Source organism: Hippopotamus amphibius, chromosome 5, assembly GCF_030028045.1.
Source record: "Hippopotamus amphibius kiboko isolate mHipAmp2 chromosome 5, mHipAmp2.hap2, whole genome shotgun sequence".
NCBI lineage: Eukaryota > Metazoa > Chordata > Mammalia > Artiodactyla > Hippopotamidae > Hippopotamus > Hippopotamus amphibius.
In genome coordinates, this window is record NC_080190.1 from 33,836,597 (window position 1) to 33,852,219 (window position 15,623).

General features: G+C 47.2%; 1 protein-coding gene across 32 annotated transcripts in view; it reads left to right on the top strand.

The window, feature by feature from the left end:
- SORBS1 (sorbin and SH3 domain containing 1) overlaps window positions 1-15,623 on the top strand; it is a 221,969-nt gene that overhangs the window by 141,575 nt on the left and 64,771 nt on the right. For 13 of the 32 annotated variants that reach the window (XM_057734708.1, XM_057734714.1, XM_057734719.1 and 10 more), the window contains 4 exons: window positions 4,316-4,488; window positions 6,403-6,466; window positions 8,299-8,373; window positions 8,700-8,762. In XM_057734708.1, the coding sequence (XP_057590691.1) occupies window positions 4,316-4,488; window positions 6,403-6,466; window positions 8,299-8,373; window positions 8,700-8,762 (375 nt within the window). The remainder of the gene's footprint in view (window positions 1-4,315; window positions 4,489-6,402; window positions 6,467-8,298; window positions 8,374-8,699; window positions 8,763-15,623) is intronic. The other 19 variants (XM_057734737.1, XM_057734721.1, XM_057734729.1 and 16 more) reach the window with 3 other exon arrangements.

Here is a 15,623-nt window from a genome sequence, read left to right on the forward strand (position 1 = left end):
GACCCGCGTGGAATTCGGCCTCCTGAAGCTCCTGTCCCCTGGGTGGAAAGACAGGAGAACAAGGGCTGGGACAGAGGGGCCCGTATAGGGTGTAGAGAGACCACCCCTCCCTTCCCTGAGGGACGTGTCAGCAGGGCTGTGATCCTGAATCACAAAGCTTTGGGTGTGAAGAATAGGGATGCTTTCCCACCTCCCACAAACCCAGATGCCCTGTCCAGGTTGTCCTTTATTTAGTGGCCCTTTTCAGGACCTTCCTTTGAAAGCACAGTGTAAAACTAGAAGGAAATACTCCAGGATATCCTGTCTTTGCCTAGTGAGAAATAGCAGCAAGGCTTCATTGTAACCCATTGGATGTCAGAGGGTGACCCTGTCACCTGCATGGTACAATGAAGTGTCACCTTGGGTTTCCACTATATAAAGAAACGTTTCTTCTTTAGAGGCTGCAACTCAGCCATCTGTGTATTGAAACCCACTCAGTCACGAATCACGTGATCATAGGCTTCTAAAGGAAAATAATTCAGGGCTAATTTTTGTAGATCGAAAGGACTCTGGCAGCTTGGGAACAAATCCATGGACTGTCAGCCTGAGTTTTGCAGTTAAGTGATTGCTGCTAGAGACACCTGCCTTAACAGTTTCTTAAGAATTACTCTGGGTCTGGAAACGCCGAGATTGGCATATCTGTGATCTTCCTCTGAAGAGATGACAGTAGAGAGTGAGGACTGTGAGCGTCTCTGAGCACTTGGTGAGACAGCTTGAAATCAGCCTCATCTGCTGCTGCTTGATCACACGTAGGCAAGGCCTTTCCAGGTGGAAGGGGAGTGTTCAGCAGTCATGTGAAGGGTGGACTCTGGTAACTCAGCGTCCCCCTACCCTCCCAAGCTTCCTGCCAAATCCTTGGCCTCTTGTTGGAATTTCCTGGGAGCCTGAGAATTCATCCCATCAAACCAGTCTGGTCTTAGCATCCTTTAAAGCTTATGGCGATAATGCCAGAGGTACAACAAACTAGTGAATAAAACAGAAAAGAAGCAGACTCACAGATGTCGAGAACAAACGAGTGGTTTCCAGTGAAGAGGGGTGGAGAGGGTGGGGATACAACTTATTGGGTGTGAGACAGGCTACAAGGATGTATTGTACAACATGGAGCATATAGCCAATATTTTGTAATAACTGTAAATGGCGTGTAACCTTTAAACACTGTATAAAAATTTTTAAAAACTCAGAGCCATGAGAAATCACTTTAATTAAGGAAAATCCCTATGTCTTAGGAAAAAAAAAGAAACTTATGGTGATGGGGTTTTCTGAAGCACTCATGAAACCGAGTCTTGCTCAGAATGTTTAGAAATCGCTCTGTGGTCCCAGCATGAGCATTCATTTCAGAGGTTTGTCTGAAAGCCGGGCAGAGCCACTGCATGGAGCAGATGTGGACGTCGTAACCTGACGCGCTGATGGCAGTGTTTCCCCGCCTCCCTCACCTCTCCCCCACACGCAGGCAGCTCTGAGCCCGGCACCACTTTCCGTGTACCCTGGAACAGGAACTAGTTCGTCCTCCAGCCAGCACTCGGCATGTTTTCTTTTCTCAGAGGTGAGAACCTCTCCCTTAATAAATGAAGAGATCTTTCCCGGACACATGCTAATGGCCCAGGCACATCTCCATCTCCTGCCGTCTCACCTCATGGGCCCCACTGACAGGACGTGAGACTCCCTGGCGTGACACTTTTTGCCTCCTCATCGTTTGGCCTCACTGGCGACCGTCTGACACACTCCTTCCTTCCGTGCTGACCTCCCACCCTATGTACGGCCCACTTCCTGCTCACACACTCATCCCTTCCCCTGCAATCTGCCATCTACCCTCACTCCCCTCCTGAAATGTGCTCCCTCAGAGCCATCCTGTGACTTTATTTTTGCCTAAGGTAATGCCACCTCCTCTAATTCAATTTCTTTCTTTCTTTCTTTCTTTCTTTTTTGCCTCTGACGTGGTTAACATCCCACTTCTTGGAACTCTGTCTTCTCTGGTTTCGGCAACACCTCGCTTGTTCCTCTCTGGTTCATCTCCTATCCCTCCAGTGACTCCTGCAAGCTTCTGGGAATCCTTTTTTTTCCCTTGTCAGCCTGTAACTATGACATTCCTCTGCGTGTGCCTTCGGCCCCTGACTCTGCTCTCATCTCCTCCGCTGACCTCTTCCACCTCCTTTTCTTCAGCCATCATTTTTGTGCTGATGGCTCCAAAGTTGCCCTGCTCTGGGGCCTCTCACTGGGCTTCGCTGTCATATTTCTTCAGGGTCTCCAGGGCATTTCTACTTCAATGTTTCACTGTCTCCTCCAAGTTCCCCTTTCTAAGTGGGGGCGGCCGTCTCTCCCTGCTTCCCCAGCCCAGTTCCCTTTCCTAGCTTCTCTGTTTGGGTCAGGCCAGGCGCCTAGGCTTGAAACCTTGGTCCCATCTTTGAGGGAAGACAGACAGGATGTGGTTTGGACAGGACCGTTGGAGTCAGGTGGGCACTAGGCCAAATCCCAGCTTGACCACGTGACCTCAGGCAGGCTACTTCAACTTCTCTGAGCTTTGTTCCCCTTCCCTGTTTTTAAAAAATGGAAGGATGATGATAGTTTCTTCCTCATAGAGTTATTGGGAGGGCGAGCTGGGATAATGCACGTGAAGAGCTTAGCACGATGCCTGGCACGTAATGAGCTCAGACTAGTTCGGGGCCCCTGGCATTTGCTTATGCTGTTCACTCTGCCAGGAGACCGTTGACGTCCTATTTGTCTGGCTGACTCTCCCTCTGAGCAATGGGCCCTGAACCCCAGTTCCTCAGCTGAGTTGGGTGTGGCCTCCTCTCTCAGCCCTGATTGTCTCTGTTCTCATCGCCGGCTCTCCCGCTCTTTCTGCCCACTGGACCGTCAGCTCCCTGAAGGCCGGGCTGGAAATGTTCACCCCCGTGGCCACAGCTCATGTGACCGCAGAGCGCCTAGCAGGTGCTTCGTAAATGCCTCTCGTAAATAAATGACATGCCTTGGAATAACAGGATATAATCTATAGACCACGTGTGATATGTTTGTTAGCTTTCCGTAACTTCCAGTCCTGAGTGAAATTAAATAAACTCTGATGTGCATTTAGCAGTTTACCGTTTTCTGAGCAGTTGGTATAAGCTGTCTTATTAGGTCCTCACAACGGCGCTGTGAGCTGGCCAGTTGAAGTATTATCCCCATTTTTGGATGAGAAAACAGAGGCACAGAGAAGTGAAGTGACATCCTCAAGGTGAAACAAGAACTTTCAAGTAGTGTCTGGCCACCCTCTTGTGGTTTTACCTGCTCCCTGCCTTCCTGGAAGAGACGGAGCTAGGGGAATGTCTGGAGCCCCAAGTACAGACCTCTGCACCCACCACACTGTCCACACGTTTTTTAAAAGGGCCTAATGGGTAGAAAACAGTATGGACTTTCTCAAAAAAAAACCCTAAAAAATAGAGCTATGCTATGGCCCAACAATTCCACTTCTGGGCATATATCTCAAGAACAAAAACACTAATTTGAAAAGATGCATGTACCCCAGTGTTCATAGCAACATTATTTATAGTTGCCAAGGTATGGAAGCAACCTAAGTGTCCATCGGCAGATGAGTGGGTAAAGAAGATGTGGTGTATGTTTACAATGGAATACGACTCAGCCTGGAAAAGTGAAATTTTGCCATTTGCAGCGACGTGGATGGACTTGGAGGGGATTATGCTTAGTGAAATAAGTCAGTGCAAGACAAATACTACATGATATCACTTACATGTGTAATCTAAAAAATTCAACAAGCTACTGAATAAAACAAAAAAGCAGACTCAGATATAGAGGATAAACTAGTGGTTACCAGGGGGAGAGGAATGGGGGAGGGGCAGTTTAAGGGTAGGAGGAAAAAGGGTTATAATGGGGTTATGTGAAATCACGTGTGTGAAACTTTTGAAAATTGTAAAGCACTACAGAATCTAATCTTTCATTCAATAAGTAAAAATGGATACTTAAAAAAAAAAAAAAAAAAGGCCAGATGGTAAATATGTCAGGCTTCACAGGCCATACGGTTTCTGTCACAGCTACTCATCTCCGCCGTTGTAGCTGCACACCAGCCGTAAATAATACACACGCGAAGGGTGCGGCTGTGTTTTAATAAAACTTTATTTACAGGAACCAGGGACTGGGCCATGGTTTGCTGACCCCTGCTCTCAGCACAGCCCCTCCCAGTTGAGAACTGGCAGACACACTCTCCCCCGGCTGGATAGTTTGTAGGGAATTTGCCTTGGAGCCACCAGAAGAGCCTCAGCTAACGGTTGCTTTTCTTTTCCAGATCCTGTCTCGGAAAGAAGAGTGGGAGAGCAGGACTTGGCACCAACTCAGGAAAAACCCACCTTTCCTGGCAGGGCTGCTGAGAAGAAGGCGAAGGATGACAGCAGGCGGGTGGCAAAGAGCGCCCAGGACCTAAGCGATGTTTCCATGGATGACGTGGGCATCCCACTCCGGGTACGAGTACAGACCTAGAGGTCTTTCTTGGGCTTCGTGCTAAGCCAGTGGCAGGTGTCTGCCCCTCAGTCCGGGTGACCCCATCTGTGGGTGGCAGAGACCTCAAAAGGAAGATCCTCACCACTGCTTCTCTCCAAGCCCACTGAGGCCTGCAGAGCCTCCAAGAGCTGGGCAACAGCTTTTCCCAAAGCGTGTTAGCTGTTACTGAATCCATGAGAGAAGGGTTTTGTGGTCAAATGAATGTGGGGAAAAGCTGGGTGGAACAAAGGCAGAGTGGTTTCTCTGTGGCAGAACTTCTGAGAGGCTTCAGGCATGTGTGTGTTCAAGAGGAGAAGGTCGTGGGCAGTGTTTCCCGGTCTCCTTCATTATTGTGCTGTAGTGCAGGGTTAGGGAACCCTGGGCAGAGTGTGAGGCTCAGCATCCCTGCCTCCACGGGTTCGGGAAAAAGTTCCCTTGGATGAGAGATGCCCCGTCATCTGGGGAGAGTAGGAAACTCTAAGGGACCCACAGGGTGGATTCAGCCTGCAAGGCCTCAGAACAAGGTGGGTCTCGTGCAGCCCTGGCCCAGCCTTCCCTGCTGTGCAGGCCCACCAGCCTCCTGCAGGCCCTGGGATCCCAGGGAAGCCCCACTTTTGAAACTGGATTGGGGCGAACCCCATCCCTTTCCATGTGCCAGAACCAGAGCACTGGCTGCGATGCATTTCTCTGTGGTTTCCATCGAGCAAAGGGCAGGTTTTTGTGTCCCTTTGGGGGAAGCTGATAGAAACAGCAGTGGGCTAAGCCTCAAAAGAATTGTGTGGTCCTAAGGAATAATAAGTATTACAATAATAATAATAGTAATCATTGGTAGAAAGAATTATTACTAATAATGATCACAGCTTTCATTTGCTAATGCATTATCTCATTTAAACATGATTCACCATGCAAGGTAGGTACTAATATCATTCCCATTTTATAGGTGAAGAAACAGGGACTCAGGCAGGGTTACTCGCCCAAGACTGCACAACCTCTGGGTGACGGAGCAGACCCTTACCTCTGACCATCCTGTTGGGCAGCCCTCCTGCTCACCTTCTCACCTGCTCTGCGACCTTTGACTTTCTGTGTCAGATTTTCTTATCTGTAAAGTGGGTGTGAAAGTGTCTGATCTAACCATCTGTCTCCTTCCTTGTTTTATTTTTATCTTAAAAAACAACCCAGCTTTGTGGTTAGGATGGAAACTCTCTGGCATTGGATGCTATAATGAGCTCCATTTTAATGTACATATTCTAAACCTGGCCCTATGCAAGTGGCTTAAATACACTTCTACAGAGTAACCTGAAATGGGTGATGAGCAAGTGTCCTTTGTTTCTTATGTTTCTAGGAGCTTTTACTTCAGTTTAGTCATCTATATATGGAGAGAGGTTCTCTCTAAAAATGAGATGTTTTAAAATTACATAAGAATGGACACATTTCGGGACTTCCCTGGTGGCACAGTGGTTAAGACTCCATACTCCCAATGCAGGGGGCCCGGATTTGATCCCGGGTTAGGGAACTAGATCCCATATGCATGCCGCAACTAAGAGTTCGCATGCCATGACTAAGGAGCCCGCATGCCGCAACTAAGACCTGGCACAACCAAATAAATAAATATTAAAAAACAAAAACCAGAATGGACACATTTCAGGTGGATCCTTGTCCACTGTTTTCAAAACGTTGTCACCCTGCAGATTCAGGTCTGAATCTCTTGGTTTGTCTGTTCTTTCTCAAACGTTTTGCATTTGAGAAACAAGATTTAAACATGAGATCACAAAGATATATAGAATTACATGAGTTTTTGACTTGAGACATTGTCACTTTGCATTTTGCTTTTGTAACCATGGAAGTTCTGAAATGTGCCAAGATTTCCATTTTATTTTACTCTTTGTTTTTCTCCAGAACACCGAGAGATCAAAAGACTGGTACAAGACCATGTTTAAGCAGATCCACAAACTAAACAGAGGTACTGATTTTCATTTGTAGAAGCTGTGCTGTGCCCGTATGTTGACTATTGTGGTGAGGACCTAAACTCACTTGGCTGGAGGACTGGGCCCTGCGGCTTGATCTCATTAGGCCCGAGCCTGCCTGAGCCCAGCCGTGCACTGTCAGAGCAGAGGGGGGCGGGAGGCCTTTGTGTGCCTGCCTCACATGTGGGAGCTGAGGTCGGCTCCCAGGTCCTCCCTCCCAGATTTTGGGGATGCAGCAGGCTGAGCCCAGCACCCTGCCCGTGCTCTTTAGCATCTGGCTGCCTGGGATGCAAGCAGCTTTGACTCCCACCTGCTTCTGGCTTTCAGTGCACCTCCCGGTGTCAGCCCATGACTGCCTTATAGGCAGAGCGAGCTGAGAAGGCATGAACTAGGATTTAAAAACTGTCCTCGTCTGGGTTCAGTCCCCCAAGCACTCATGTGACCTTGGGCCAATCATGTACCTCCCTCTCTGTGTTTGTCCCCTTTCCCTTCCTCTGAGGGATGTTGCAAGGTCCAAATGAGAGCAACTTCTGCCTCGTGAAGTAGGACGCATGGTGCACCTGTATGGCGGTGTTAATATGAAAAATAATCTTCCCCAGCTGGGTGCCAGTACTTGGCAGGTAGCCCTGAGAGCCAGTCAAGAGCTGACACAGGAAAGCCTGCTCAAGCTGGGAGAGGAGTGCTTCCAAATCAGGGACCCGCTGGGCTGCCAGCAGGGCCCCAGCATGGTGGGAGAACCCAGGCCAGTGTTCAGGCACATTGCAACCCCAACAGCTCCCATCCACCTGTGCCATCAGTCAGCTGCTGGGCAGGGATGCAGCCGCACCATGGGAAGGGTACTATTTCTCCTGCGGGCAGAGCATCCTGTCCTTCCCTACGGCCAAATCCAGTCTGGCCGCCTGGCCCAGAGGACACATGAAGACAAAGGAAAAGCGTGTGGTCAGCCTATGCCACAGATAACCAGTCTCTCTGATTAGCTGTGGGTGCCAGCTGACATCACTGTTAATTAGCTCCTGCAGTGCTCAGAACGAACCTGGGGGTGCCCCTCTTCAAATTGTTTCAAAGTATTGAGACGCTCAGTATTTAGTGTTTCTGAGCCAAGAGTAAATTCACTCTTTTTGACGTAGATGAGCCCAGTCACAGTGATGATCCTAAATGCTGGCTCTCTGATCAGATGGTGTCAGTTCCACTGGTCACTTCCTAAAGCTGATGTCCATTTCCCCAGCAATCTCTGTCTCTCTCACCTTTAGACCCAGCTTTGGCAGCCCAAATGCTGACACACAGATGCATTTGAGAAAAATATGTAATTCTGCCCTGCAGGCAGCATTGGTCCTCTCATATATTATAGCTGTTAACTCAGCCTAAATTACAGATTCTGAGTGAAACTACCTGCCCTAGGCAGTGGTATTTGAAAAATTAAGAACCCACTTATTTGCCCTGATTCTAATGTCTACAGCACAAGCTTTCTTTTAAAAATCATTTGATGATAATGTTTTCCTTACACACAATTTATTAGCATACTTAATATATTTTGCCCATAAAAGGTGAAAATTTGAAGCTTTGTGCTAAATGCTTTTTGCTTATTGGAGCCTGTATATATGTAATTCTTTGTCCAAGAAGAGAAATGATATTGTGTCTTTAGACGTGTCTCAGTAATTCAGGCAAAAGGACTGGATTTTTAAAAGCAGTTGGAATTTCTTTCATCACTGATGAAGCTTAGTATGTTCCAGAATTCAAGGAGCCTGAATTGTGTGTGGATTCCTATTCGTTTATTCTCTCCATTTGTATCTTCCTCTATTCTCTCTCCCAAACCTGCTCCTCTGCCTAGACACTCCTGAAGAAAACCCTTATTTCCCTACGTACAAATTCCCTGAACTTCCTGAAATCCAGCAAAATTCTGAAGGTACCATGAACTTAGACAGTGTATCTGTTATCCTAGCTTTCAATTAATTCTTATAGTTCCATTTTAGGAATAAGATTTGGCTTTTAGATTTTGTTTTTATCGTCATTTTTGGTTGGCGGAAATTTTATTTCACTCATTTGCATGATGTGCCGTATTAAAATAACCACGTCCTTTCTAATTCATTAATCTCTTTTCAAGTGTGATGCCATGTGCTTTAATAACACTAAAATAGGTAATCAGTCATTTGAAAGAGTCAATTGGAGATTTGTCACTTCCTCCACTTCGTGGCGGATAGTTTCAAAATCCACTGCTTTTCTCTGCTACAGAGGACAATCCTTACACTCCTACCTACCAGTTTCCTGCATCTACTCCTAGTCCTAAATCTGAAGGTAATTAAAGGAAAATCATGTGCCTCTCTTTGTACTGGTGCTGTTACTTTCTTTTTCACCTTGGGGTTCTTCCTGGTGGCTAAGAGCTGTCTCCCAATCATTTGCTTCCCTCTAACTTTGTGTTTTGTGGTGTTCTTTCCCTCCTTGCTGACCGTGTAACTGGAGTCTATCCAGATGGTATTTTAATCCTATTCCCTTGGAGTTTACATGATTAATGGGGTAACCAGTGTGGCTTAGTTATAATGCTTTGAGCACGTGGGGCTCTGGGAAAAGCTGCCTGTACCCAGCCACCCAGGGCTTTGTATTTGGGGTGGTCACGTGATGCTGGTGGCGGAGCAGTGACTCAGGGAAGCTGAGTCGTTATGGCTCATGGGCAGGAGGTAGACATGCCAGCGTCAACAAGAGAAACATTACCCGGTTTCCGTATGTGCAATTAACTCTCCACTGGGCCCCTCTTGTCCTGGGTGTATCTCCAGGTGTATATCCTTGGTAGGGAATTCCCCAAGAGGTATCCAGGTATGGGATGCAGTCTTGGTGGGAGATGACATCCCTTGAAAATGAGGGTTTTGGCCAAGCTAGAAACCTTTTCATGAAAGAGCTGGCTGGGAATTTGGACCTGCTGGGGTAGGATGGCCACACTTGTATCTAAAAGATTTTCTGGAGTAAGTAGTCTAGGTGTCAAAGAAGGTTCTAAAAGGTGAGTGAAGGGCAACATTCTAAGAATTATTCTAGTCCCGGGGATTGTCTCATCTTTAGATGAGTGACCCGGAAAGAGGGAAGTAGGTAGGGTAGGCGGGAGGCACTTTGATTAAATGCTCTTCTAGGATGCGATGTTGCGTGCTCTGAGCTTCGTTTGTTCAGGTAGTATTGAGCACTCGCGTGTGCCAGATGCTGTCCTTGGGACTGAGGACAGTGCCATGAATAAGATATATCCCCTGTTCTCCAAAGTTCACGTCAGTCAGGGAATTAGACAAGGTCACTTCACTGTACTATGTCCAGTGTGGTGGCAGTTGCAAGAGCATGTGTCCAGAAGGCCACAGAAAACCTTGCTGGCACACAGTAGGTCCTTGTTACATGCCTGGAGAATGTTGGTGGGTGAAGGCTTTGGACCACAGAACCAGAGTTCTTTCCTGAGGATGAAGCCCAGTGCAGCCCCCTTCTCGGTGCTTCTCTGTTCTAATTAACTCAGCAAACCATCCTGCTCAGCCCTTCTCATCATTGGTGAAGTCGTCCGTTCAATCATTCACCAAACTTTTATTGATCACTTAACATATATAAGATGAAATGCTGAGATGTGTTAGATACATTTTAGTTAAAATACCACATTCCATTTTGGTCTCCCTTGCTGTGCTAGTCAGTGGTTTCCAACTCTTTCATGCCTGGGGCCTATTTTGAATAAGAAGAAAAGTCTACCAAGAGAACCGATACTTAAAAGATTTAAAGCTGATGATTTAATTTTAATCAGTGACCTCCTTACTTCCAACGAGAGTCTTATCTGGTGTGGGATAACCTAGTCTTTTGCTCTTGGGGTGCTGATTCCAGCCAAAAGCATTGCTTCAGAAACAGCAGACTGAACTGGATGAGTGAGAAATATTTTTAGGATAATTTTGACCAAATGCAATTTTTGATTTTTGCTTTGTTTGGACTTGAGAACACAACCCACTCGTAAGATAGGATTCCTTTCTAGGGAAGATGACCAGCACACAACATGCCTGAAGGTATAGAATCCCACAGACGTGGGCAGAGGAAGCCCACCTGGAGGAGTCCTGTGGAGAAAAATGGTGACTCCCATGGGCCTGAAAGAATGCCTTAGGCTTGTTGCAGGCAGTGCCAGCAGCTTCCAGTCAGCCTGGCTGTTGAGCCAAAGGCAGGCTTTCGCCTTCTGGTCTCACACGTAGTGGCTGCCATGTCGTCAGCCGCCACACCTAGCAACCCCGGCTGACGATGACGTCTGCTTGGTGGGACACGTCGAGAGGGGCACAAGAGAGAGTGGGGCTTATTTTACCACGAGGCGTAAACAGTAAGGGATGATGTGATAACTTTTCACTTATGATTTAGGAACCAGACCTTACCAGTTTTTATTTTCAAAGACCAAAAAGGAAGAAATCGTCTTAAAGGATAAAGAGGAAAACAAGTAGATTGGATATAAAAGATTCATAATAACCAAGATGATTAGACTTTAACACAAGTTTTGAAGAAGTCTTCTTCCCTGGAGACTTTTTTAAAAACAGGGTAGGTTCTGTCTTGCCCCCGCGCTTGCCTAGATGACAGAGCCAGACATAGATCACAGATGTATTCAATTAGATGAAGGCTTTCCACAAACGAGTGAAATCTTTGAGGTAGCTCACTTTAAAGAATTGTTACTTTCATTTTAATTTTTTTAAAGTAATGACAGAGTCTTTGGTTTGTGATTTCGATGCCTGTGAGTTCCAACGGGTCCTCCTCAGCCCTGTCCTTGGTACCACTCCAGCCCCGTGCTACCAATCGGTGGCCCTGGGCTCTGCACACCCTTCTTAACAGGAGAAAGATTTATGCCTTTCAAAGAAGGGTGTTAAAGACAGATTAGCACCTAACCAAGGCAGCCTCTACCCATAGTTTTTAATGAGCATTACAAAATAGATTTACTGAGAAATGTGAGCTGTCATTCTGGAGTCTGTCCCCTGGGGGGAGGAGACTGCTGTTGCTGCTGGTTTTTTTGTTTTGTTTGAACTGAGAATTTGAAATTAGAATTATTTGTAATAAACCTATCAAAACCTAGCCTGAGGGCTGCTGCTTTTTTGTCTAAATTCTAGTTGATTATACAGTATAAAAAAGACATTTCTTAGTGTCTCAAAGCTGACTCTCCTAGATAGTAAAGGACTATGTGAAAGTTTATGTCAGGCTTAGCAACCTTTTCCCCACCGCCTTCAGCTGCAGTGAAAAAGTAAACTTCTGGTCAGACTTTTGGAAGATAGATAGAATGATCATGTCTTATGATAATATGAAAAATCAGTGAGATTTAAAATGTACTTTTACAGCACCCTGTAAATGCCAACAAGGAACAGTCACTTCAAGTCATTTTATAATCTTTGAGACCACTCTGTGGAACAGGAGCAAGGTGACGTCTGCTTACTCTTTACTTCATGGGGTGGTTGGGAGAAATGAGGGCTAGGAAATTTGGGAAGAGTAGACTGAATTCAAAAGACTTAGTTCTTATCATTTTTCTACATACCCTGGTCCCTAGAAAGCTTATCAAAAATTAAAGTAACCGGAAATCCTCTGTGGATGCTTTTGAAGTAAGGCTAATCAGCAAATGAGTGTTAGTTGCTTTTTCTTCTAAACCTTCACCTGACCCACCGTCTGCTGCCCATCACTCCTTCCTCCCTGACCCAAAGCTGCTTGTCGGTGAATCACACGCCTGCCCCTCTCTCAGAGGCACAGGTCCTTTCCCAGCATCTGAGATGCCACTAGGTCTTTTTGATTGAGAGGCTGGGGAGAAGAGGATGTTGATAGAGACTAGAGCCAGCCACACCCACCGCTGCACCCAGACCGTGGAGGGGCTGCTAAACCGAGGCTTCCGACATCCTGCCCGTGGTTTCTTCCTGAAGCAGGAGCCAGAGGAACACGCTGTGGAGAAACCGCTTCAGCAACCCCTCCTCTGCCTCCAGCCTTAGGAAACAGCAGTGTGGTGGAATCCTGTTAATGATGATGATGATGATGATGATGATGGCGATGGCACAACCCCTGCAGGGACTGTGCTGCCACTGCCATTTATTGAGCCCTTACTGAATACAGGGCTGCATGCTGGGTGCATCACAGTTGTCACCTCATCTTCATCCTCCCAGCAACCCTGTGAGGTTAGTCCTCATTTTTGTCAATAAAGGTTGTGAGGCTCAGAAAAGTTAAGTAATTTCTGCAAGATCACACAGCGAGTGGCAGAGCCAGGACTCAAACCCAGGTCTATGGGGCCCCCCAGACGTGGGTTTTTATTTACCCTGCTGGTTCCTTTCCCTCTCCTGCTGCAGTCTGTGTTCCTGGTTGTCGCCTTTGCCAGGGGCTCTCTGGTGCCCAGCTCCAGGCACCCATCTGGCCCTGCCTCTGAGTCAGTCATGCTTGGCTGGGCTGAGCCAGAGTCTCCTGGCGTGGTGTCTGGGCATATGAGGTTGGGAAAGCTCCCCAAGTGATCTGGCTCACGGGCAGGACTGAGAGCCGCCGCAGCAGAGGAATACCACCCTTTCCACCCTCCAGAAAAGGAAGGAGATACTCGCCAGTGCAATTTTGGGGATGTGGACATAGAACGAGAGTGGGGAATAAGGATTGAAACGAACTCACCTTTCCACTGGGAACATGGCCAGATGATGCTGGCGCTCTTGACATGCTTCACGTCAAGAAAGTGGGAGATATTTTCAAATGATTTGCTCCAAATCAGCAAAACCAAGTAACTAGTGTCTTACTTCATGGTCCATGGCCAGTGAGAACCCATTTGGCCGTGTCCGGGTAAAGGGCTATCATATCAGCCAAGGGTGAAATCCCAGAGACCAGCTTTTCCCCTGCTTTTCCCCCGCTTTTGGATGCCTTTTCTGCTGCTGTCAGGCTGATGGTGGCCACTGCCACCTCCTGGTGAAGTGACTCAAGACACACCTCAAGGCATCCTCACTGTGATGTACCGTGTCATAGGGTCAATCTCATTGAGCTTTTCCCTGTTCCTAGATGAGGATGCACTGAGGCATGGATTTAGGAGGCCGATTTTCCCAGGCATATCTATATTTGAGTTAAAATAGTCCTCTACTGGCCTTACAGGATTTCTAAGAATAGCCTTCTTTTGCCTGAATTCAAGCAAACTCTTCTGTTGTGAAGATGCCTGGCCAGGATCTGTGCCTCCTGCCCGAACTCCGGCAAGTACTGCCCAGAGGCGGGGCCGAGTGCTCACAGCGGTCACCTTTGCTCCTCTAACTAGAGCTGCCCAGAAGGGCTCCGCCTAGCAAGTGCAGGAGTCTGGCCTGCGAGATAGTCGAGGGAGAGTAGCAGTTAGTCCCTTTCCACCTCCGCGGGAGGGACGCCCGGGGAGATGAGGCCGGTGAGTGGTCCTCCAGACCTCTGCTCCTCCCACTCCTGTCCTGCTCCACCTCATTGTCTGCACTCCTTCACGTTTGACTTTTTTTCTGCGTTTGTTTTCTGTAGCTACTCTGCAGCCCATACTGACCTCTTTTTCATTTACTTAGAATTTAATTGCCTCTAACCAGAGCATAGACGGCTTTGGGCTCTTCCCCCAAGCTCCCTGGACTCTTTCTGACCATCTTGCCCCCCTCCCCCTTTTTCTTACTCTTCTTCCCCAGTCCTATCCAGCCTTTATACCTGCCTCTGTGTACATTTTTCTTTGACCATTTTTGTTTGGCGGGCGGGTGGGTGGGGGTGTGTGTGTGTGTGTCTGTGTATCTATCTTGACCCCTGTATCCTTTCTCCTCCGAAGTATGTGGGGTAGAGCAGGAAAAGGAATTGGAAAAAGACTGTTTTAAAAATGAGCCACTGATATTAGAAAAATAAGTTTAGGTTGAAAGGCCTAACAAATGCGTGAAATTGAAATTTAATTGAGAGAGGCAAGCGATTATGCAAAAACTGCTTTCTGCCCATCATCCCATTTTGGTCAATTACACTTTATAGAGCAATGAGCACTTTCTCCAGTGTCTTTAAGGTTATTATAAATTCTTTAAAAAAAAAAAAAACAGAAGTCCTTTTTAAAAAGTCTATTTAAAGTCGCTGTGGTTGAAAAGGCAATTATGTGCCTCCTGGCAGTTTTAGGAGAGTAGCTGTCCCCAGATGGGGCCTCCAAGGACAGATTGCCAAAGCCCAGAGGGCAATCACTGGCGTGTAAACATCAGATCCCAGCAGGGGTTTTCAGGGCCCAGGAGTGAGTTGTTCACCCCCGTAAATGCCGCTCAGTGTTAGAGTTTTCTGGAAGGCACTGGCACAGGAAGTTCTGGGTATCACTGCCAAGATCTGATGTTTGCTGCTTGGGACTCTGAGGGACACAGTCGGCATGTGGCTCTACCACGAGCGGGAATCATAAGATCCCGGCTCCGCTGAGCCCACTAGGACATTCTTTGAAAGGACTCTTGGAGAAATAGTGAAAGCAGGATTTCATGCGTAGACAGGTCTGTGTTCATAGACAACTGGAGAAGCATTTCATTTAATGTCTTAACTGTGGTTAAACACACACACACACATTTGGCCATCTCTGGTGTATAGAAATGCAGAAGGTGAGCCTTACACCCAGTTTTCCCATTCAGTATATTCCATCTGCATCTCCACCTGTCCCAGTGTAGACTTAGCCTGTCAGGAGAAGGTACTAGAAGCAGCAAGTGAAAGATGTAGCAAGAGTGACTTAGTTTTACCCATTTCCCTGGAGAAGAGCAGGAGGAAAGCTAGAGTGTGATGGGGTAACTCGGAAGACTTGCTTAAATGTCCCCAGGGAGGGGTCGATGCAGAAAAATAGAGCAAAGGCTTCGAGGGCTGGAAGTCAGCCTGCAGTGCGTGACTCGAGTTTCAGAACAGCACCCTCCCTCCCTCTTCCCTAATAAAGATTGTTTTATAGTGGAGCAGCCACAGTTCTCCCCAGGATCAGGCCGATGAGGCCAGGGTGAAGGGTAGAACAAAGCGCCGTCCCTATCACAGGGCCGAGGGGCGGCACAGGTAGGGAAGTGGGATCGGAAAGACCTTGAATTCATTCCTGCTTTGTCTTTCTCACTGTGCGGCTAAGACAGATTTTCTTAACCTCCCTGGGCCCTAATTTCCTTGTCTCTAAGATAGATACTTGCGTACCTCCAGGAGTTTTTGCAGGGATTAAGTGAGGCAATGTTAGTAAATTACCAGTTACTATTAGGC